The sequence below is a fragment of the Ranitomeya variabilis genome, chromosome 6 (assembly GCF_051348905.1).
Source record: "Ranitomeya variabilis isolate aRanVar5 chromosome 6, aRanVar5.hap1, whole genome shotgun sequence".
NCBI classification, from domain to species: Eukaryota; Metazoa; Chordata; class Amphibia; order Anura; family Dendrobatidae; genus Ranitomeya; species Ranitomeya variabilis.
The window spans coordinates 231,543,281-231,564,601 of NC_135237.1; the positions used below are offsets into that span (position 1 = coordinate 231,543,281).

Below are 21,321 nucleotides of genomic sequence, written 5' to 3' on the forward strand. Positions count from 1 at the left end.
GCGGAGAGACGCCGGGAAGATGGCGCGACGCCCGGCGTGTGGAACGAGGACAGGTGAATATGACATACTTACCTGCTCCCGGCGTCCCGCTCCTTCCCCCGGACAGCTGTTCTTCGGTGCCGCAGCCTCTTCCTCTGTCAGCGGTCACCGGCACCGCTGATTAGAGAAATGAATAGGCGGCTCCGCCCCTATGGGGGGTGGAGCAGCCTATTCATTTCTCTAATGAGCGGTCCCACGTGACCGCTCAGGGGAAGAGGCTGCGGCACCGAAGACAGTGTGACAGGCAGGGGGAGCGACAGGAACGCCGGGACTAGGTGAGTATATGACAGTGCTCACCCGCCGACCCCACCACCGATCATGACTCGAGTATAAGCCGAGAGGGGCACTTTCAGCCCAAAAATTTGGGCTGAAAATCTCGGCTTATACTCGAGTATATACGGTCAATATCAATGCCATCAGGGATGGTTTGTACCCTTTCACATTTTGGTCTTCCAAAATGGATGAGTGGCCTGAGCTCGCCTTACATGCCTTGGAGGTTTTATCGTGCTCAGCAGCCAGTGTTCTCTCAGAACGTGTCTTCAGCGCTGCTGGTGGTGTCCTGACTGATAAGCGCATAGGGCCGTCCCTTGAAAGTGTTGACCTCCTAACTTTCATTAAGAAAAACAAGTCATGAATCTCCAAGGATTTTTGCACCCCAATCGCAGACTGTACAGACTAGGTGATATTGCATTTTTTGTGTAATGCATTAATGTCATGTAACTGCACTCTGATACCTTTAGTGTCGCTTCTTTGGCTGCTGCTGATGTTAACACAAATTTTATTGTAATGTGAAAAGTCATGGTTGGTCTACATCCTCTGTGTTAGCTGTAGTGGAAGATGTGTCGGTACCAATTATACTGTTTCTATTCTCGTGAAAGTTATTCCACTTCGGTGGTGTCAGGCCCTCATTTTTAAAAATTTGAAAACTCCAAGTTCAGTGTCCATCTGCTGGATTGGATGTAGAGAAAGACCTGTTGGTCTCTATTTGACTATTTCTAGTGTGGTGAAATTGATGCCACTTTGGTGTCTGCCAATAATTTTTGGAAACGTGAACACTCCTGGTTGGGTGTCCATCTGCTGGATTGGGTATAGTGTGAAGAGGTAAAAGGTTTGTGGATGTAATCCGCATTGCCGATTAAAATGCAGGACCAAAGATATCCAAATGAAGGAAAGTGGGGGTTTTTTTCAACGCGTTTTGAAGTTCATGTGACTTTTTCCTCAAGAACACAATCACATGTATACAAGGACAGGTAGAAATTGCTATACAAATAGAAAAAAAATTTCAAATCTGGCGCAAAGAAAAAAATAAAAAATCACATGACAGATGGTGTCAGGGTTCATAGTATTTACATATGGTATAACACATGATCTATATATAAATTGGGTATAAACAAAATAAATAGAATTCACATTGGTGTTCCCATGATTAGGCAATAATAAAATGTTGTTTCACAGCTATGAAGAAAGAAGAAAAAAAAAAACTAAAGGCTAGGTCGAGAACTCGCACTAAAAGATCAAACAATAGGTGATGACACCCTCAGCCATCACCCTACGAATGTGCCACAACTCCAGACACAAGACAGAGGAGGAAAAAGGAGAAATACAATTACCGCCTTCCAATATTCAGAGTATCAAAAAATATTTTAATCATTTCAAAAATTTGTTTATTGAAAAAATAAATATTAACAATTTTGTGTATTTTTCTCCCTCCTTTTTTCTCTTCCAACATATCACATTGATTTTTTAATATTTTCAAAAATTTATTTTGATACTCTGAATATCGGAAGGTGGTAATGGTATTTCTCCTTTTTTCTCCTCTGTCTTGTGTCCGGAGTTGTGGCACATTCATAGGGTTGATGGCTGAGGGTGTCATTGTTTGATCTTTTAGTGAGAGTTCTCCACCGAGCCTTTTTTTTTTTTTTTTTTTTTTTTTTTCTTCTTTTTTCAATCTATCTATGAAAACATAGATAAACAACATATTTCATTATTCCCTAATCATGGGAACACCAATGTGAATTTTATTTTGTTTATACTCAATTTATATACAGATCATGTGTTATACCATATGTAAATACTATGTACCCTGACACATCTGTCATGTAATTTTTTTAATTTTTTTTGTTTTGTTCCAGATTTGAATTTTTTTTGTATTTGTATAGCCATTTCTATCTGTCCTTGTATACATGTGGTCGTGTTCCTGAGGAAGAAGTCATTTGAACTTTGAAACACGTTGAAAAACCACTTTCCTTCATTTGGATATCTTTGGTCCTGCATTTTAATCGGCAGCGAGGATTACGTCCACAAACCTTCTACCTCTTCACATCTGATTCGGCCGCCTACGTACCCGTGGATCTGCAGCAGCTGATATTCTCAAACAGATCTGTATTACATTAGATCTATTAGGTTAGTGCAATTTGAATACATTGCTTACCGTATTGTTTGGCATATAAGACGCACTTTTTCCCCCCAAAAAAAGGGGGGAAAATGGGGGGTGCGTCTTATATTCGCAATGCAGGCTTACCGTGGACCGTGGCGGCAGAGGTGCGGCGGCAGAGGTGTGGAGATGAGGAGGCGCAGTGAGCGGGGTCCCTTTCCCCGGTGAGGTGATTCAGCAGCCCCGATAATGCAGCAGAGCCGGGTGAATCCTGTTGTTATCGGTGCGCGCGGCCATCTTCCTGAGGCCGCGCATTCGCAGATGGAGCTCTGCTGCCCGGGGCTTCAGGAAAATGGCCGCGGGATGCCGCGCGTGCGCAGATGGGGATCGCGGCGGCCATTTTCCTGAAGCCCCGGGCAGCAGAGCTGCATCTGCGAACGGGCGGCCTCAGGAAGATGGCCGCGCGCACCGATAACAACAGGATTCACCCGGCCCTGCTGCATTACCGGGGCTGCTGCATCACCTCACCGGGGAAAGGGACCCCGCTCACTGCGCCTCCTCATCTCCACACCTCTGCCACCACGGTAACAACAGGATTCACCCGGCTCTGCTGCATTACCGGGGCTGCTGCATCACCTCACCAGGGAAAGGGACCCCGCTCACTGCGCCTCCTCGTCTCCACACCTCTGCCACTGCGGTAACAACAGGATTCACCCGGCTCTGCTGCATTACCGGGCTGCTGCATCACCTCACCGGGGAAAGGGACCCCTCTCACGCCATACCTCTCACTGTGCCTCCTCATCCCAACACCTCTGCCGGTAACCACTGCTGCCACCCTCCCATGGACACCAGGCCGTGGCGTCGCCCACCTAAGCAGGAAGGGACCCTGCTCAGGTGCACGCCGTACCGCCTCACCCCACCTCTGCCGACACCATGCCTCCTGTGACCCTGCTCTGCCACCACCAGCCCACAGGTAAGATACTGTAAATTCGGACAATAAGACGGACCCCCATCTTATAAAAAATCTTTTTTTCTGCAATTTTCACCCCAAATTTGGGGTGCGTCTTATGGTCCGGTGCGTCTTATATGCCGAAAAATACGGTATTTTGTCCATCGGATAAGCACGGATTTCTTCTACAGTTATGTTGTTGGATTGGGTGTAGTGAAAGATCTGTCAGTCCCTATTCTCCTATTTCTACAGTGGTGAAATTGATGCCACTTTGGTGGTATCTGTAAATAATTTTGGAAAATGTACAGACTCCTGGTTACGTCTCCTTCATGCATATTGCCTGTAGCAGTGGGCTTCCGAGCCCGTCAGGCCTCCACTTCCTTTCATCAACTACCCGTGTTACTATCCTTACATTTTTGCTAACTATGGTAGTCTACAAAACTGATATTTGTGCCACCTGAGTTTGGCTCAGCATGAAAGCAGGTTGAGCTGTTGAATGTGGTGTCAGGGCTCCCAGCAAAGGAGCCCTACACCGATCCCTCACCCACCTCGTCTTACTGTGACCTCCATTGGAAACTGTAAATGCTGCCCCAGACCCCAATACCTCATGCTGGCTGAATGCTGAAGTTACATGCTTAAATTTGTAATGTGGGTGAAGTGAGGCCACTTTCCTGGTGTCTGTCAATCACTTGATGTGTTTTGTCATCATTTGGGGCCGTTCTAAGGTGTTGTGCATGCGTTTATTTTTGCCTCCCAATGACTATAATGGTGTTCGGTAACGTTTGCCGAATATTAGCCAAATTAATCAGCAAATAAGTGCTCATTCGGCAAACGTGACCCAAACCGAATATTGAGATATTCGCTTATCTCTAGTGTTGAACCAATTTCTTTCCTTAATCCTCTTTTGGATTTGGCCCTGGCCCTTGCTGGACTCATGAGTGACCTGAAACCTTCTTCACATAATTTGAAGTTCTAAATGGTTTGATCAATGCTTGATGAATCAATGCTTGATTTAGGAACTATTTTACAAAGATCAATTGTTATTGCCTGTAAAGCCACTTTTGATGCAAAGCAATTATGTTTACACATTTGCTTGGAGGCAGCCATGGTTAAAAGGAATTGGTCAGCAGGTTTTTGCTATGTATTCTGGGAGCACCATGAAATAGGGTTAGAGAACCCAGTAAGTGAGCCTCACTGGAATCAGGCTGTTTTGTTTTAATACAATCTGTGTTTTATCAGCACATGATCAATCCCACCCCAAGACTGTTTAGCAGCTTTCTCTCACTATATAATGCACACAGAAAGCTGCTGATCTGTGATATTTTGGGGGAGGTTACACAAGGTTCAACACTCTACTAAATCTGCAATAGAGAAAACCTTGATTCTATCATAACTGTTGTATCTAGTAAACAAAGTAATACATTGCTGGAATCACGTTCTCTGTCCTTACTTTATGCAGCTGTCAGATTACATAGCAGAAACCTGCTGATGGATTCCCTTTAGTAGATGAAGGCAGATTTTGACCCAAAACCCTTTAACGACATTTGACTTGCTTGTACATCAAGTAATTTCCCTGGGTTTGGTGCGGGCTCGCATACAGAGGCAGCATTTTTCCCAGCACATGATGTCTGATTGAATCCATAAACAACCATGGATGGAGTGGAGCTCCGCTCATGGTTTCCATGTCAGCTGGGGTCTGGTGAAGACCCACGTGCGTGTCCTGATCCTCTTGTGAAATCCAAATAATAAACCGCGTACAGAGAAAAAAAACTGCCAGAATTATCGTATTTTTCGGACCATAAGACTCACTTTTTTTTCCTCCAAATTTGGGAGGAAAGTGTGGGCTGCGTCCTATGGTACGGATGTAACATGTGGGGAAGAGGCAGCGACGGAGTGGGATCGCACTGAGATCCCACTCGCAGGAGGCAGGAAAATGTCCTTGCTGCAGGAATCTGGCACTGGGGAAACCACGTGGTCCCGATGCTTAAAGTTAAGGAATATTCATTAGCCGCTTCCACTTCCCCGCCCACCTGTCAGTGCCGAGCAATGATTGGGGAGCAGCAAATGAATATTCACTAGGCTACTTTCACACTAGCGTCGTGCACTGCACGGCAACGACACTAGCGTTGAAAGCGCCGCACAACAGGGGCAGCGGATGCAGTTTTTCAACGCATCCGCTGCCCCATTGTAAGGTCCGGGGAGGAGGGGGCGGAGTTTCGGCCGCGCATGCGCAGTCGGAAATGGCGGACACGTCACACAAAAAACGTTACATGTAGCTTTTTTTGTGCCGACGGTCCGCCAAAACACGACGCATCCGTCGCACGACGGATGCGACGTGTGGCAATCCGTCGCAATGCATCGCTAATGCAAGTCAATGGAGAAAAAACGCATCCTGCAAGCACTTTTGCAGGATGCGTTTTTTCTCCAAAATGACGCATTGCGACGGAGGCCAAACGACGCTAGTGTGAAAGTAGCCTTAAACAGCGGACCTACATAAGTTCCCCAGCACCAGATTCCTGCAGGGGGGACATTTTCCTGCCTCCTGCCACCAGTGTGTCTGGTGGAGGAAGGGGCAGGAGCAGGATGCCAAAGGAGAGATCGCCGCATACCTGACAGCACAGCTCCGGCCTGAGCTGTGCTGGATGCTGAGTGCTTCAGAATAGGACCTGTGTGAGGTCATGAAGAGGGCGGGCTGGAGCATCACATGACGGCACAGAGCCCTCCCTCCCTGATGTCATCACAGGTCCTTCAGACACCACACTACAATCTGCAAGCTTCCTCTTGTGACCTGTGGAGAGGCAGCAAGAGGGACGGCTCTGTGCGATCATGGGAAGCTCCAGATCTTTACCTCTCCATAAGGTGGCTGGCTGGCTGCGGGACCTGCACAGCCTGAACAACTAAGAATTAATTAAAGGGTTAGTCTTTACAACACATAAAAAGCACTCTGCCACTCCTGTGGTGAACTATAACTCCCAGCATGCAATAGGATCTGCAGGACATGCTGGGAGTTATAGTTCTCCCATGGGATCTTAAAGCTGCACTTCAGTGTTATTTTTCATTTCTAAAGTGGTGCTTTAAATATAAGCCCTGTGCCCCCATTCTTATACTCACCCTCCAGCGTCTTCATATAGTACTTTACAGACACCACACTGGTCCCACAGCACTATCTTCTACCTGTAGCTTCCAACATAATGACATACTATTATATGTAATAACACCACATATGATAGTATGTTATTAATGTTATTAAATATTTTACCACATTTGTTTGCTTCAAATATTTTTTTCCCTATTTTCCACCTCTAAAATCTAGGTGTGTCTTATAGTCTGAAAAATACAGTACTTTTTTTGACCACCACAACATTGCAATAAAATGCAACAAGAAGTGATCAAAACATCGCATCTACCCCAAAATTGGATCTGTAAAAACATCTGTTATGTAACATCTGCTGTGTAAAAAAATAAGCCCCATGTTCCGAAAGATGAAAACATTACAGGTCACAGAAAATGGCTATTTTTTTTTTTCTTACAAATTTCTGGATTTTTTTTTCACAATTTAAGTTAAAAAAAAATAATACATGTTTGGTATCTGGGTACTCGTACAGACCTGTAGTGTCATATTGCCAGATCAGTTTTACCATATAGTAAATAAAAAAAAATGTGGAAATACGCTTTTATTTGCAATTTCATCGCTCTCAAAATGTTTTCTCGCTTTCCAGTGCATCCCATGATAAAAAATGATTTTTTTCAAAGTACAACTCGTTCTACAAAAACGCAAGCCCTCATGCAGCCATGTGGACTGAAAAATAAAGTTATGCCTCTTGGAAGATTTTGCAATATTTTGCATTTCATGTGATTGCCACTGTATAAACTAAAGCAGCAGTCTATGTGAAAACCAAAATTTGTGCAAGTTTCAAAACATTTTTCGGATTATAAGACGCACCCCAAATTTTGAGAAGAAAAATTAGAAAAAAATATTTTTTAATAAAATGGTGGCGCTTCTTATAATCCTTGCACCTTATTACTTACCGGGGATGGTGGCTGTGGTGAAGCAGGATGCAGGGTCGCTGCTGGAGGAGGCATGAGTGGGGTGATGCCGCAGGCTGGGATGAGGGGATGTTCTGATGTGCGGCATGCTGCTACTGCAGGAGTGTGGGGTGCTGCTGCAGGGGTGTCTATGGGTGCCCGGAGGTTGCTGGCCTGTGCTGAGGGGGGCTTCCGGTGCCCAGCAGTGCTGCGTGGGTGTCCATGCGCTGAAATCTCATCTCTCGAGATCTTGATCCCGAGATCACCATCTGCGCATACGTCGCCCCTGGTGGCGGCCATATTACCGGAGATCACAGCACATGGAACCGTGGAAGTGCCGGGGCTCTGGCCTGCCGCAAAATGTCGGCAGCACCGCTGGGCATCGGAGGCCCCCCGCAGCACAAGCCAGCAGCCGCCGGGCACCTGGAGACACCCGGACACCCCCTCATCCCAGCCTGCGGCCTGCACCCACGATCTCAGTAAGGCATGTTCGCTTTCTAAGACGCACCCCTATTTTCCCCCCAAGTTTGGGGGGGGGGAAGTGCGTTTTACAAAGTGAAAAATACGGTATATTTGCTTTTTTTGTTCTTGCACTCAAATGTATAGTTGAACTTTTCAAGATGAAATGAAAAATAAACACACGTTTTACTACACAATTTTTTTTTTTTTTTTTTTTTTATTTATTTTAAAGGCTTACAACTTTCTCCTTTTTTCCAGGATCGTTAAACTTTCTTCATGCAGACTGTGATAAGTTTAGACATCCTCTTTTGCACATTCAGAAAACTCCTGCAGATTGCCCAGTAATAGCAATTGATAGTTTTAGGCACATGTATGTGTTTTCAGATTTTAAGGATTTATCGTAAGTATCTTTCATACAAATTTTTTTATCAACAATATATGTTCGCCCTATGTTTATGTTCAAGTTCAGGCATTACTTGATAAACAAATGTATACTTCTACAGCCATTTAATATTGTTGCTTCAGTAAATTCATACACATGTGATCAAAATTGTTGGTACCCCTCGTTTAAAGACAGTAAAACCCACAATGGTCGCAGAAATAACTTGAATCTGACAAAAGTAGTAATAAAGGAAAAAATCTATGAAAATGAACAAATGAAAGTCAGACATTGCTTTTCAACCATATTTGCACAGAATTTAAAAAAAAAAACAAAAAAAAAAAACATGAAATTGGCCTGGACAGAATTGATGGTACCCTTAACTTAATATTTTGTTGCACAATTTTCTGAGGTAATCGCTGCAATCAATTGATTCCTGTAACTGTCAATGAAACTTCTGCACCTCTCGACAGGTATTTTGGCTCACTCCTCGAGCAAACTGCTCCAGTTGTCTCTTGTTTTGAAGGTTACCTTTTCCAGACGACATGTTTCAGCTCTTTCCAAAGATGCTCAATAACGTTTAGGTCAGGGCTCATGGAAGGCCACTTCAGAATAGTCCAGTGTTTTCCTCTTAGCCGTTCTTGGTTGTTTTTAGCCATGTGTTTTGGGTCATTATCCTGTTGCAAGACCTATGACTTGCAATTTAGACCAAGCTTTCTCACACTGGGGGCAGCACATTTCTCTCTAGAATCCCTTGATAGTCTTGAGATTTCATTGTACCCTGCACAGATTCTAGACACCCTGTGCTAGATGCAGCAAAGCAGACCCAGAACATGGCAGAGCCTGATCCATGTTTCACAGTAGGGACAGTGTTCTTTTCTTGATATGCTTCATTTTTCCGTCTGTGAACATAGAGCTGATGTGCCTTGCCAAAAAGTTCCATTTTTGTCTCATCTGTTCATAGGACATTCTCCCAGAAGCTTTGTGACTTGCCAACATGTAGTTTGGCAAATTCCAGTCTGCCTTTTTTATGATTTTATTTCAACAATGGTATTCTCCTTGGTCGTCTCCCATGAAGTCCTCTTTGGCTCATACAATGATGGATGGTAACATAGTAACATAGCTAGCAAGGCCGAAAAAAGACATTTGTCCATCCAGTTAAGCCTATTTTCCGTCAGAATAAATCCCAAGATCTAAAGAACCTAATAACTGTAAGATACAATTTTGTTACGATCCAGGAAGACATCCAGACCTCTCTTGAACCCCCTCAGGCAAGGAATTACAGATTCTCACTGCCTTAACAGTAAAGAATACTCTTCTATGTTGGTGTAAAAACCTTCTTTCCTCCAGAAGCAGAGAATGCCCCCTTGTGACTGTCACCTTCCTTGGCAGAAACATCCTCGGAGAGATATTTCTATTGTCCCCTTATATACTTATACTTGGTTATTAGATCGCCCCTCAGTCATCTTTTTCTAGACAACAGCACCCTACGAGAGAGAGGATCCGCCCACCATCAGGACAGGAACCTACAGGTTAAAAAGGGGCGGTCCCCCTCGCCTCCTCAGTTTTGGGTTCCTGTCCTAGATGGGAACTGACAAGTAGTACTTACCCAGATCCAACAGCCTCTGCGCTGTGTCTGAGGGAATGGCAGAGTCTGGGGTGCTGGAAGCAGCGTCGGGGGTGCTCTGCATGCTGACCCCTCCTCAGCTAAAGCCATGGATGTCGCGATCCCAGGGTCCGTGGAAGGCCGCCCTGGGTCGCGCGGGCGCAGCGCAGGTGGATCCTTGCGTTCATCCAGAAGTAGCGGCGTGGAAGGCAAAGCACCCGTGACCCGGAAGCTGATCCATATACTTACGGGGGAGGAGGCATGGCCTAGCCTTCTTAGGATGGTGCCAGCGCTGTGGAAAGCGTGCAGCAAGATGTCCTCTGTGGGGGATACAGAGCACCTACATGTGTCGGAAGTGCCTGAGCAGCACAGGAAAAGCAAGCGGTAGCAGCCGCTCTAGAAGCGGCAGCAGATTGGTACGGGGGAGGCAACACTCAAGTTCCCCAATGTCATGCAGCGAATCTCCTCCGGAAACTGTACTCCACTAAACGGCTTTCTGTGGTGAGTGTTTGATGTGCACCTAGTAGCTTAATTTCCCCATTTTTTGTGCTTTGTTTTAGGTTAAAAAACAGCTAAAACTAAACACAAGTAGTGTGCTTTATGCACAGCACTTTTGCTGGACAGCTATATAAAAAAGCTTTGTCGGGCTTGTGTATGCCAGACCCTAGAAGAAGAGGCTCCCCTCCGTACATCTGATTTAAGAGCTGTTATCAGGGAAGAGATTAAGAGTTCCCTTAAAAGCAGACGGCGTGGAAAAGCTAGTATGGGGTTAAGTTCAGAATCCAGCCCATCTATAGGAGAACAGCGGGATGAATGTTCAGACTCCTCATCGCTATCTTCCTCGGACGAGGAAGGTAGACCATGTTTCCCTGTAGAAAATATGGACATGTTAGTTAAAGCACTACGCACCACCATGGGGATTGCAGATAATAAAGAACCCAAATCGGGTCTGTGTCAGAAGAATCGCAAGTCATTTCAGGTTAATGATACAGTTAAAGATCTTGTTAAACGTGAATGGGACAAACAGGATAAGGGTTTCCTGCCATCATCTGCAAAAAGGAGATGCCCTTTTGATGACGAGGTGCTAGCTGAGTGGGTAAAGATCCCTAAGGTGGATGCAGCTGTTGCTTCCACATCAAAATCAGCCACTCTACCGCTGGAGGATGTAGGCCTTCTTAAAGATCCATCCGACAGGATGACAGATATGTTCTTAAAGAAGGTTTAGGAGTCGTCGGCCGGAGCCTTTAAACCGGCAATTGCTGGCACCTGCACTGCCAGATCTGTTATGGTTTGGGTGGGTCAGCTGGGAGAGCAGCTAAAGGCCAAGTTTCCTAGAAACAAGTTACTTGACTCTCTCTCAAATCCGTGAAGGAGTGGCATATCTGGTGGACGCGTCAGTAGACTCTTTAAAACTGGCAGCCAGATCTGCGGGTCTCTCAAACGCTGTTTAATGTGCACTCTGGCTTAAAAGCTGGAAGGGAGATGCTCAAGCTAGAGGTAAGCTATGTGCAATTCCATGCAGGGGTGAGTACTTATTTGGCCCCGTGCTGGACGATATCCTTTCAAAGGCAGAAGATAGAAAGAAAGGATTTCCTAAATTATTTAATCCTACTTTTAGAAACGCCTTCAGGAAACGGATGCCTTTCTAGGAGACTTATTCAGACCGGGATTGGGAACCGGCAGAGCCAAAGAAGAAAGGTGCTTACTTCAGTGGCGCATCAATGTCAAGACATAGACACAACTATCGATAAGACGGTCCTCCCAGTGTGGGGCAGATTGAATAATTTTTTTGACCAATGGGCCAAGATATCGGCCAATACTTGGATCTTGAGGATAATTGCGTCCAAGCTAAAATTGGAATTTCGGAGTGTGCCTCCGAATTTTTTTTGTATTAACAACTTTAAATTCTCCAGATCAGGAGCAGGCCCTAAAAATAGAGATTCGGCAGTTGAGGGAAAAAGAAGTTATTGTAGAAGTCCCTTAAGATCAAGAGGGGAAGGGGGTTTTATTCTCCCTTTTTTTATAATTTCCAAGCCTAATGGTTCCTTTAGAACCATCATAAACTTGCGGAAATTGAATAAATTTCTACAATATCATACCTTTAAAATGGAATCCATTAGATCTGCAACTAAACTTCTATTTCCCAGGTGTTACATGACAGTGCTGGATCTAAAAGATCCTTACTGCCATCTGCCTATTTACAAGGATCACCATCAATACCTCAGACTGGCGGTTCGGCTAAACGATCAGGTCAGACATTTTCAGTTTACGGCGATGCCGATTGGGCTGTCTATGGCACCAAGGGTATTTACTAAAGTAATTGCAGAGGTAATTGCCCATCTCAGAGAACGGCATACCCTGGTCATACCCTACTTGGACGATGTAACGGGGTCTACCAAACTGGGGTACCTCTTTCAGTACCACGCCGTGTTTCAGGAGGTCCCCTTTTGCTTTCGCTGGAGTCTGAATGAAAGACGCTGACTGGAATTCCTTGATTACATGAGAGCATATAAAAGCTGACTGCTACTCCACGTATTTCCAGTCTAACTACACTTTATTCACAGCACACAGCATATATAACACAGATACACAGGGCAGGCCAATAGAAAAACAGCAGGCCAGACATACATTACAATAGCCGCAGGTGGCCGGAGCCTGCCGATATTTACTGTGGGAATTACAAAGGTGGGGGAGGTCAGAAGGAGAATATCTTGTCCAGAGGGGCAGCCTGTGGACTGATGCATTTCACATGGAACCTATTATACATACATATACATACATACATATACTGCATAACATATTCTTGGTGCTGGGGGTTTCTGTAACACGGCTCCCCTTTTTAGCGACGCGATCGGCATACACAGTCTGATCCTTAACGGATCGGTTTGGGGATGACCGAAGTTTATGGGGTTGGTACAAGTTCCGTTTGTCGACTTAGTCCATCGGCGTTACCGTTTTGTTTGCCGGGTCTGTAGTGGATGGTGAAGTCCAGAGGTTGTAGGGCTAAACTCCACCGCAGTAATCTGGCGTTGTCTCCGGAGACCTGATTAAGCCAGACTAGGGGATTATGGTCCGTTAGGAGGGAAAACTGTCGTCCATACAAATATGGTTGTAACTTTTTGAGTGCCCATACTATTGCCAGGCACTCCTTCTCGATGGCCGCATAGCTCACTTCACGGGGCAGTAGTTTCCGACTCAGGTTAGCTACCGGGTGTTCTTGGCCGTCCGGCCCGACTTGGCTTAGTACTGCCCCCAATCCAAACATAGAAGCATCTGTGTGAACCAGGAAACGTTTAGTTGGATCGGGTGCGGCCAATACAGGGGTATTGGTGAGGGCGTTCTTTAGCTGGCGGAAGGCTTCCTCACACTCTGGGGTCTAGGTTACCTGGCAGGGTTGGTTCTTATGGGTCAGATCAGTGAGGGGCTTGGCTGCGCTGCTGTAATTAGGAACGAATTTCCTGTAATACCCCGCTGTCCCTAGAAACGCCATGACCTGGGTTTTAGTGCGTGGGGTGGGCCATTTGGCTATGGCCTCAATATTGGCTGGTTCTGGTCGCTGTTTCCCACTTCCCACCCAATGTCCTAAATACTGAACCTCTGCTTTGCCCACGTGACACTTGTTTGGATTCAGGGTGATTCCGGCCTTGTGGATCCTGTCTAAAACTGTCTCTAGGTGATTTAGATGCTCTTCCCATGTCACGCTGTAGATGGCGATGTCATCCAGGTAGGCACATGCATAGTCCTGGAGACCATCCTGAAGCCGGTCAGCCAGCCTCTGGAAGGTCGCCGGGGCAGTCTTCATCCCGAATGGCATAACTCGAAACTGGAATAAGCCAGACGAGGTGACAAATGCCGACTTGGGAATAGCGTCAGGACTAAGGGGAATCTGCCAGTAGCCTTTGCATAGATCGATGGTGGTCAAATACTTTGCCCCTGCCAGCCGGTCTAGCAACTCACCCATACGCGGCATGGGATACGCATCCATCACTGTTTTCTCATTGAGCTTACGATAGTCTACACAAAACCGTGTAGTCCCATCCTTCTTGGGCACTAACACTACGGGGGACGCCCAGGGACTATCTGACTCTTCAATGACCCCTAAACGCAACATCTCTTGTATCTCTTGTCGCATCCCTTCTTGTACAGACTCAGGGACGTGGAAGGGGGGTTGTCGCAGGGGGTTCTGATCCTGGGTCTCAACCTTGTGTTGTGCCAGGTGAGTGTACCCGAGTTTCCCCGAAAACATCCTCTGTCGCTGCCTCAACAACGCCTCCGTCTGCTGTCTCTCCTGGTGGCCTAGGTCTTCACCCAAGTGTACCTGGTCCCATGTTTTAGACTGAGTCCTTTCCCCTAAAACATCAGGCAAAGGAAGTCCGGCTAAATCCTCTGCTTCAGGTGCACAGATGGCCACTACCTCTTCAGGGCGCTCCCGGTAGGGCTTCAGCATATTCACGTGGAACATGCGGATAACCCTGGGGTCGTCACAATCGGCGACATCGTCTGACACAAAACTTCTTTTGGCCGGGGGTAACCTACGATGTTCGTCAATACTGCCAGACCTGTGACAGTTGCCAGCGCATTGGCAAGAGGGGAGATCGATGCAAGGCCAAATTATGCCCCCTCCCCATTGTTTAGGAACCATTTAGCCGAGTAGTGGTCGATCTGATAGGGCCGTTAGCAAAACCCAGTCCGTCAGGGAAAAGGTATGCCTGGTGTGACTGATGCCGAAGTGCCCGGCCAAGGGTATGTCATGAGAGATTCGCAGTAACTCCTGCCTGTACTTCTTGGGAACTACCAGCTGTCGTTTTATAGTGGGGCTCGTCCCTGTGTGGTGCTGCTCTGTGATCCGGTAGAGGAGTCCCTGCTTCCATTCAAACTGTTCCCCTTCCAGTACCCCTCTCCCCTCCTGTGCCTTCCCACGATATCCCACTAATGAAGGATCCTCAAGTAACTCCCTCTTAAATTCAGCTGGGGTGGCCCAAGAAATGTGTCTGGCTATGGGAATACGTGGAGGGCTGGGATGTCTTACCTGGGCCTCCTCTGAGTGTGATTCCGCCTCCGCATCTCGAGCTTGTCTCCGGGTGGTCACAGGATATGTCTCAGCCAGAGGGGCAACCGAGAAGGCAGACAACATGGGCCACAAGTCATTTCCCAGCAAAACGTCTGCAGGCAAATCCTCCATCAAGCCGACCTCAACAAGGCCATCCCCAACTCCCCAGTTCAGGTGAATCTTGGCAGTGGGCAGTCGATGTATGGCTCCCCCTGCCACATGGACTGCCACTGTCCGGTCCGTCTTCTCTTGGTCCCGGACGAGATGAGGCTTCACAAGGGTCAAAGTTGCTCCGGAATCTTAGTCCCTGCATGCGTTTCCCATTAACCCACATGACCTGTCGATGCTGTTGTCGATTATCTGCCCGGGCTGCCTGCACGGGGTCTACTTCATGCAGCACTTCCTCCATCTCTTCCACCCCTTGGTTAGTTGTAGCCCCCAATGCCGGGTGAGCTTCACCTTGGTAGCAGTGTACAGCGGCCCGGCTGAAGGTAGCTGTTCCCGCCTTTGGCCACTGGGTATGCTGAGTCCGGTTGGGACATTGTCTATGCAGGTGGCCCAGCTGATGACAGGTGTGGCATCGCGCCCCAGGGGAACTGTGGTAGGCCGGGTTTCTAGCTGGTCCCCCTACAATCTTCGGTGGTTTGGGGCCCTCCAGGTCCATGGGCGGACCCTTAGTGACGATCTTTGATCCGGACAACTGAGGCCTCCTGGCGTCATGATGTTCATCGGCCAGATGAGCGGCTTCCTCAAGAGTCATTGGCCGCCTTTCCCGAAGCCAATTCCCGTGTCTCGGGGATTAGTCCATTAAAGAATCGTTCTAACAAGAAGAGCTGGAGGACTTCCTCCTTAGTGGTTTCTTGGCTCCCTTGTACCCACTGTAGCTGTGACCGCCGTAATTTACCAGCCCATTCAGTGTGGGTATCGGTTACTCGTTTTATAAGTCCGCGGAACTTTTGGCGGTATGCCTCTGGTGTCAGCGCATACCGGGCCAAGATCACTTCTTTGATCCGCTCATAGTCCATACAGTCCTCATCAGGTACTGTGCGATAGGCGTCCGCTGCCCGGCCGGTCAGCTTGCTGGCCAGAATCTGAACCCGTTCCTCCGGCTTCACTTGATGAAGGGCACACTGCCGCTCAAAGTCCTGCAGAAAGCCATCAATGTCTTCCTCTGCCTCCCCCAACTGTCAGAAGGCATTATACTGGATCTTTTTTGCGGCTTACTGTTGAAGGTACCTGGGCGGAGGCCAGAGCTCCCCTTGCTCGCTGACTCTCCTCTCTCCGCTCTGCCATCTCCATCTTGGCCAGCTCCACTTTGGTCCGCTCTTCCATCTCCATCTTGGTTAGCTCTATCCTGGTCCGCTCGGCCATCTCTTCCTTCAGATCAGTACGGACATCAGCCATCACCTCTCGTATGATCTCTACTGCAGGGTTTGGGCCATAGAACGCCAGTCTGTTCTTTACCTCCCTCTGGAATTCAGTCTCCTCCACGTTCACATTGGGGGGCGCTGCACTGTCGTGTTCCATAATGGCTGCTATCAAATCCGCTTTTGTTTTGTTGCTAGCGATTAACCCTCTGGCTTCCACCAGATCTTTTAATGTAGTCCTCTTTAACTCCTGGTAGTTGTCTTCCATTCATTCCTTTCCTCCTGTAGAAGGGGTATCACATCCCGCTGTCTGCCACCAGTGTAACGGGGTCTACCAAACTGGGGTACCTCTTTCAGTACCACGCCGTGTTTCAGGAGGTCCCCTTTTGCTTTCGCTGGAGTCTGAATGAAAGACGCTGGCTGGAATTCCTTGATTACATGAGCATATAAAAGCTGACTGCTACTCCACATATTTCCAGTCTAACTACACTTTATTCACAGCACACAGCATATATAACACAGATACACAGGGCAGGCCAATAGAAAAACAGCAGGCCAGACATGCATTACAATAGCCGCAGGTGGCCGGAGCCTGCCGATATTTACTGTGGGAATTACAAAGGTGGGGGAGGTCAGAAGGAGAATATCTTGTCCAGAGGCGCAGCCTGTGGACTGATGCATTTCACATGGAACCTATTATACATACATATACATACATACATACATATACTGCATAACATATTCTTGGTGCTGGGGGTTTCTGTAACAGACGATTTCCTGATAATGGGAAAATCAGTCATCCAATGTAGAGCCCGTCTAAACTGTATAATATCATCCCTGCAGGGCCTTGGTTGGTTGTTCAATTTAAAGAAGTCAAATCTAAGACCCTCAACTCGTCACTTTCCTCGGCATCCTTCTGGACTCCAAAGCTCAACTGTGTTTCCTGCCACAGGACAAAAAACTAAGCATAATTCACAAGGTCATGGCAGTAAGAAGGGATCCAAATCTAACATTAAGGGAAGCAATGTCCTTACTAGGTTACATAGTTACATAGTTACATAGTTAGTAAGGCTGAAAAAAGACATTTGTCCATCCAGTTCAGCCTATATTCCATCATAATAAATCCCCAGATCTACGTCCTTCTACAGAACCTAATAATTGTATGATACAATATTGTTCTGCTCCAGGAAGACATCCAGGCCTCTCTTGAACCCCTCAACTGAGTTCGCCAACACCACCTCCTCAGGCAAGCAATTCCAGATTCTCACTGCCCTAACAGTAAAGAATCCTCTTCTATTTTGGTGGAAAAACCTTCTCTCCTCCAGACGCAAAGAATGCCCCCTTGTGCCCGTCACCTTCCTTGGTATAAACAGATCCTCAGCGAGATATTTGTATTGTCCCCTTATATACTTATACATGGTTATTAGATCGCCCCTCAGTCGTCTTTTTTCTAGACTAAATAATCCTAATTTCGCTAATCTATCTGGGTATTGTAGTTCTCCCATCCCCTTTATTAATTTTGTTGCCCTCCTTTGTACTCTCTCTAGTTCCATTATATCCTTCTTGAGCACCGGTGCCCAAAACTGGACACAGTACTCCATGTGCGGTCTAACTAGGGATTTGTACAGAGGCAGTATAATGCTCTCATCATGTGTATCCAGACCTCTTTTAATGCACCCCATGATCCTGTTTGCCTTGGCAGCTGCTGCCTGGCACTGGCTGCTCCAGGTAAGTTTATCATTAACTAGGATCCCCAAGTCCTTCTCCATGTCAGATTTACCCAGTGGTTTCCCATTCAGTGTGTAATGGTGACATTGATTCCTTCTTCCCATGTGTATAACCTTACATTTATCATTGTTAAACCTCATCTGCCACCTTTCAGCCCAAGTTTCCAACTTATCCAGATCCATCTGTAGCAGAATACTATCTTCTCTTGTATTAACTGCTTTACATAGTTTTGTATCATCTGCAAATATCAATATTTTACTGTGTAAACCTTCTACCAGATCATTAATGAATATGTTGAAGAGAACAGGTCCCAACACCGACCCCTGCGGTACCCCACTGGTCACAGCGACCCAGTTAGAGACTATACCATTTATAACCACCCTCTGCTTTCTATCACTAAGCCAGTTACTAACCCATTTACACACATTTTCCCCCAGACCAAGCATTCTCATTTTGTGTACCAACCTCTTGTGTGGCACGGTATCAAATGCTTTGGAAAAATCGAGATATACCACGTCCAATGACTCACCGTGGTCCAGCCTATAGCTTACCTCTTCATAAAAACTGATTAGATTGGTTTGACAGGAGCGATTTCTCATAAACCCATGCTGATATGGAGTTAAACAGTTATTCTCATTGAGATAATCCAGAATAACATCCTTCAGAAACCCTTCAAATATTTTACCAACAGTAGAGGTTAGACTTACTGGCCTATAATTTCCAGGTTCACTTTTAGAGCCCTTTTTGAATATTGGCACCACATTTGCTATGCGCCAGTCCTGCGGAACAGACCCCGTCGCTATAGAGTCCCTAAAAATAAGAAATAATGGTTTATCTATTACATTACTTAGTTCTCTTAGTACTCGTGGGTGTATGCCATCCGGACCCGGAGATTTATCTATTTTAATCTTATTTAGCCGGTTTCGCACCTCTTCTTGGGTTAGATTGGTGACCCTTAATACAGGGTTTTCATTGTTTCTTGGGATTTCACCTAGCATTTCATTTTCCACCGTGAATACCGTGGAGAAGAAGGTGTTTAATATGTTAGCCTTTTCCTCATCATCTACAACCATTCTTTCCTCATTTTTTTTTAAGGGGCCTACATTTTCAGTTTTTATTCTTTTACTATTGATATAGTTGAAGAACAGTTTGGGATTAGTTTTACTCTGCTTAGCAATGTGCTTCTCTGTTTCCTTTTTGGCAGCTTTAATTAGTTTTTTAGATAAAGTATTTTTCTCCCTATAGTTTTTTAGAGCTTCAATGGTGCCATCCTGCTTTAGTAGTGCAAATGCTTTCTTTTTACTGTTAATTGCCTGTCTTACTTCTTTGTTTAGCCACATTGGGTTTTTCCTATTTCTAGTCCTTTTATTCCCACAAGGTATAAACCGCTTACAGTGCCTATTTAGGATGTTCTTAAACATTTTCCATTTTTTATCTGTATTCTTATTTCTGAGGATATTGTCCCAGTCTACCAGATTAAGGGCATCTCTAAGCTGGTCAAACTTTGCCTTCCTAAAGTTCAGTGTTTTTGTGACTCCCTGACAAGTCCCCCTAGTGAAAGACAGGTGAAACTGTACAATATTGTGGTCGCTATTTCCTAGATGCCCGACCACCTGCAGATTTGTTATTCTGTCAGGTCTATTAGATAGTATTAGGTCTAAAAGTGCTGCTCCTCTGGTTGGATTCTGCACCAATTGTGAAAAGTAATTTTTCTTGGTTATTAGCAGAAACCTGTTGCTTTTATGGGTTTCACAGGTTTCTGTTTCCCAGTTAATATCCGGGTAGTTAAAGTCCCCCATAACCAGGACCTCATTATGGGTTGCAGCTTCATCTATCTGCTTTAGAAGTAGACTTTCCATGATTTCTGTTAGATTTGGGGGTTTGTAACAGACCCCAATGAGAATTTTGTTACCATTTTTCCCTCCATGAATTTCGACCCATATGGACTCGACATCCTCATTCCCTTGGCTAATATCCTCCCTTAAAGTGGACTTTAGACAAGAGTTTACATAGAGACAAACCCCTCCTCCTCTCCGATTTTTACGATCCTTTCTAAACAGACTGTAACCCTGTAAGTTAACTGCCCAGTCATAGCTTTCATCTAACCATGTCTCGGTTATTCCCACTATGTCAAAGTTACCTGTAGATATTTCTGCTTCTAGTTCTTCCATCTTGTTTGTCAGGCTTCTGGCGTTTGCGAGCATGCAGTTTAGAGGATTTTGTTTTGTTCCAATCTCCTCGCTGTGGATTGTTTTAGAAATGTTCTTACCTCCCTTCTGAGTATGTTTTCCTGGGTCTTCTTTGTTCGAGTCTAATGTTTTTCTTCCCGTCCCCTCTACTTCTAGTTTAACGCCCTCCTGATGAGTGTAGCGAGTCTTCTGGCGAATGTGTGTTTCCCAGGTTTGTTGAGGTGTAGTCCGTCTCTGGCGAGGAGTCCATCGTACAAGTAATTTACACCGTGGTCCAGGAATCCGAATCCTTGTTGTCTTACTAGGTTCATTGACATCGTGCATACCAGCCGTTCGGTGGACTCCGTCCCACACCTGCATGTTACAATCCGAGATTCTCAAAGCAGACAGAACGCTTCAGGGTCACCTAAGTGGAAGACTCAGATTGTCAACCGTCACTCTCAACGATCTAATTTGGTGGCTGGACCTTTGCCACTTGTCTGGTTTTATTCCCCACTGAACCCCCTTCAACAACAGTCAATACCGATGCCAGCCCGGTAGGGTGGGGAGCCCACATGGGAGACTTTCTAGCCCAGGTTCGGTGGTCAGTCTTGGAAACCCAAAGTTCTTCAAACTTAAAAGAACTCACGGCAGTCAAATATGTCATCCTTCAGTTTCTATCGTCTCTGCGGGGTTCACACATGCAGGTACAAACCAGCAACATGACAGGGGTATCCTACCTCAACCATCAGGGAGCGACAAGATCACAGTCACTGATGTCCAGTACAAATTTTACAAAATTTGCAAATTTTCAAACAGATAGTCCATTTATGGGGTCTCCTGGTTATAGATCTTTTTGCCACATGGAGCAACAGGCAGGTCGGGAAGTTTGCATGACTTTGGGTAGCAGACAGGCCATACATAGTAGACTCCCTGCAGGTTCGGTGGGATTTTCCTCTAGCATATGCATTCCTCCCAATGTGCTTGATTCCTCTGGTTCTCACGAAGATCAGGGAGGAGAGGGCGAGGGTAATACTAATTGCCCCTTCTGGCCCAAGAGGCCATGGTTTTCTCTACTTGGAGCAATGTCAGTAACCGACCCTTGGGTGTTGCCATCGAGCCCGAGGCTTCTTTCTCAGGGCCCATTCTGTCATCCTCAGGTGGAGGGTCTCCACT

General features: G+C 46.2%; 1 protein-coding gene across 7 annotated transcripts in view; it reads left to right on the forward strand.

Annotated features, from left to right (window-relative positions):
* ERP44 (endoplasmic reticulum protein 44) overlaps window positions 1-21,321 on the forward strand; it is a 367,040-nt gene that overhangs the window by 310,514 nt on the left and 35,205 nt on the right. For all 7 annotated transcript variants that reach the window (XM_077269495.1, XM_077269490.1, XM_077269493.1 and 4 more), the window contains one exon: window positions 8,106-8,247. In XM_077269495.1, the coding sequence (XP_077125610.1) occupies window positions 8,106-8,247 (142 nt within the window). The remainder of the gene's footprint in view (window positions 1-8,105; window positions 8,248-21,321) is intronic.